The sequence below is a fragment of the Octodon degus genome, unplaced genomic scaffold (genome assembly GCF_000260255.1).
Source record: "Octodon degus isolate 3935 unplaced genomic scaffold, OctDeg1.0 scaffold00054, whole genome shotgun sequence".
Lineage (NCBI taxonomy): Eukaryota > Metazoa > Chordata > Mammalia > Rodentia > Octodontidae > Octodon > Octodon degus.
The window spans coordinates 4,748,227-4,751,524 of record NW_004524630.1 but is presented as its reverse complement, the minus strand read 5'-3'; the positions used below and the strand labels follow the sequence as shown (position 1 = coordinate 4,751,524).

The window sequence follows — 3,298 nt, the reverse complement described above, 5'->3', positions numbered from 1 at the left end:
GAACTGCTTGATATCCATCATTTCCTGTTCGGAATAAAGTGACTTCATGAGCAGTTATGTAAGTCAGAAACTGAACCCCCGTTCAGATGTCATCAACAAAATCCGCATAGTGTACAGACGTTAAGAGAAACTAATTTTTACTACTACAATAAAAATACGAGGCTACCGTAGAAAGTTCAGGATATTCTCTGTAGTGCGGAAAGGATGCCCACCCATTCGGCAGTTCCTTGAAGGTGGCGTGCATTCCCCACACTGCAGCACAACACTGGGGATAGGAGGTGTGGAGGGACAGTGCCCGCGCTGCGCAGTCCCGTTAGGTCCATGATTACTGACGACTAAATGTCAGTGGAAATGCCTAGCCGCTTCTCATCGTAATAAAATGCTAACTTCATAACCTAAACTATTTTTGTGCATTTTGGATGAAATGTGTATAATTAGTAATGTGAAAACACAAACCTCAGCGAGTGCTGGAAGGGTGTGAACACAAACCTGCCGAAGGCTTATTACGCAACAGTCTCTAAACCTGCCCTTGGAAACTCTTCCACCTACACCGGGCTTCGTTTCCTTACCCGCCCCACCAGCTCCTGTAGGTCAAGGCCTGGCCACGCCGCCAAGCAGCCACGCACATAACCTTCCACTGTTTTCCGACAGGAGCTGTGGCCGAGTGGCCCGTGTTACCGCCCCCGGGGCCCTGCAGCCTCCTGAGCCGCCCTCATCTCCGCACACCTGGCCTCCCGCTCCTCAATCGGGACCCTGCAGCGCTCACCGGGGTAAGCGTTGCTTGGTCCTGCTGGAAATCGCGTCCTGCTCCGTGCCCACCTCCCCACTGGATCCGATGCCTCAGTTCCTCATTGCAGCAGGAGATGCCCCTGACCCGTCTCCCGTCTCCCCCCCCCCCCCCCCCCCTTTTCAACATATTATGTCTACACACCACCTCGGCTCGGAAGCAAATGCAATAACCACGCCAAGGGATGCAAAACAGTCCTGCTGGCTTACACTGCTCACCGCCTAGCCATTTCATCAGTTTTTATTCTAGATTCTCAAGCCCTCAAGCTATCCAGGCCTCCTGCGTTCTTTACCGAGTGAGCACATCTGACTTTAGGAAGGGACAGCGAGCATCGAATGCAGGCACCCGAGGTCCCTTGCTGCCTGGCGCCTGCCTGCTCACCCGCTTCCTCCCTCTTGATCGCAGAGTACGCCCTCCTCGCCCTCCTCGCCCTCCTCTGTAGGGCAGCGCAACCGAACTGTGGCCCTGTCGGGTCTGTAGTCACCCTCCCACTGCATCCTCTCCCTTCTCTCTCTGCACACAAAGGCCTTCCTGCTGTCACACCTGTTAGGTGGTTTATTCCTCTATGTCCTTGTTCCTCCTGCCCAGATAGTTCACTGCCTTCCTTCTCCTCCCAGCAATCAGGCCATCGATGGAGGTTCTTTCTGAGCTCTTTATCCTTAATCTGTCCCTACTCTTACTGAAAGTCTCTCTTCAGTATTCTTATCCCTTAACTCCCTTTCACCTTAGCCAAAACCTAAATGTTTCTTTCCTCATGACATTCTCTCATAATTCCTCAGAGGTAACAATGTTTCTTTTTTCTTTTTTGGGGGGGCGGGCAGAACTGGGGATTGAACTCAGGCCCCTGCACACGCCAGGCAAGCGCTTATTCTACTGAGCTATCTCCCCAGCCCCATAGGTAATAATTTTGATGACTACTATATTCCAAATCTCCATTTACAGGCTTGAGATTCAGAAAGGTATTTACAAAATCCCATTTTGGTATCCTGTTTACCTAACAATGTTACTTCCTCATGTTATTAAAAGCTATTCTTGTACCTACTAAGATGACAGCATCTTCTTAGGCATCTAAGCTGCAAATGGGAAGCCCTTGATACCTCCTTCCCATGCATAGAATTAACCTCTAAATCCTACTGGATTCTGCTCCACCTTGTCTAGGGTATAAATTAGATTACAAGTGATTTCAGTCAAACTTACTGATGGTTCCTTGTTGCCCAGAGAAAAACGCCCTCTGCTGGGCACAACGTACGCGCTTTCTACAGCTGGGAGCCTGACCCTGTGTCTCCTGTCCTATGGCGTCCAGGGCTCAGGACTTGAGCCCCTCTTCTGCATGCCTGCCTCCCAGATCGCCTCACTCTTCCATGTCTCCCTCTCCATCATGACCTCAGTGCCTACAACAACATGAGTCTCCCTCTCAGCCTCTCAGGGTGTATTTCAAAACTGCCAATACAATACTATTATACTCTGCTTGCTGCATAGCTACTTGTATACACAACTTTCTCGCCTATTAAAGTGTATCTTAACTTTTAATATACTACTACTTGGCTCTGAATTATGTAGTGAGTATATATAACAAGGAATTATTGAAAGTTCAACAATTGCATACTCTTTCAATGAAAGTCCTGACAACCTGTTTTGATATTTATTCCTTTATATCCCCAATGTCAAATGTCATTCATCTTGGAAAAAAAAAAAATCACAAGCAGGCAGCTGATGCTTGCTGTCCTCCCCGTGCCACACACTCACCTGCTGGCAGGAGCTGTGCATCATGCCTTCATAGGTTTTAAAGGTTACATTGGCTGGATTTACCAATGTTTTTAGTTTTTCAGCAGTAAGGGAACCAAACATTAGGGGAACTAAAGGGTCGCAGTCTCCATGGCACTGGAGAATAGAAATATCTTTGTTAACACCACTGATAGGACCCTGCAAAAAAACCCAAAAAACAAAAACTAGTATTACTTAGTCGAGTGTATACAGCACTATGCTAAGGACTAAAAACTGTACTTAGACATGAGCATACATATATTACTTATATTTGAGGTTATATTTAGCCAAATAAATAAAATTTTCCCTTCCCTATATTCCCTATATCACTTTATTGAAATGTTTATAAGATATATGACTACTCTGCTTTACATTCATACACAGCTTCCTAATGAATTTGGTTCTTGAAGCCAATTATATCTTAATTCATCTTTATATTTTCCATGTCTTGAGATCAGAGAGAATTTTCAGCATCATGTTTCCTTAGTTTCTATTTTATATAAATAAGAGTTAATTAACACCACTTATTACATATAAGATATCAAGTTATGAAACAGTAACAAGCCTGAACTCCCTGGATTTAAAAATGAATTCAAGGGGCTGGGGATGTCACTCAGCAGCCTGTACAATGCCTGCCTGGCAAGCATGAGATTATGAGTTCAAATCCCAGTACGAAAAAAAGAGAAAGAACTTAGTGCTGGGGTATGGTTCAGCAGTGATAGGTAGATAGGTAGGTAGGTAGGTAGG

The 3,298-nt window shown here is 45.8% G+C and overlaps 1 protein-coding gene across 1 annotated transcript in view; it reads right to left on the bottom strand.

Annotated features, from left to right (window-relative positions):
* The window catches only part of Tcea1 (transcription elongation factor A1), a 96,954-nt gene that overhangs the window by 56,011 nt on the left and 37,645 nt on the right, over positions 1 to 3,298 (bottom strand). Inside the window, exon 8 of the mRNA XM_004633373.2 lies at positions 2,534 to 2,710. Coding sequence (XP_004633430.2) covers positions 2,534 to 2,710 — 177 coding nt within the window. The remainder of the gene's footprint in view (positions 1 to 2,533; positions 2,711 to 3,298) is intronic.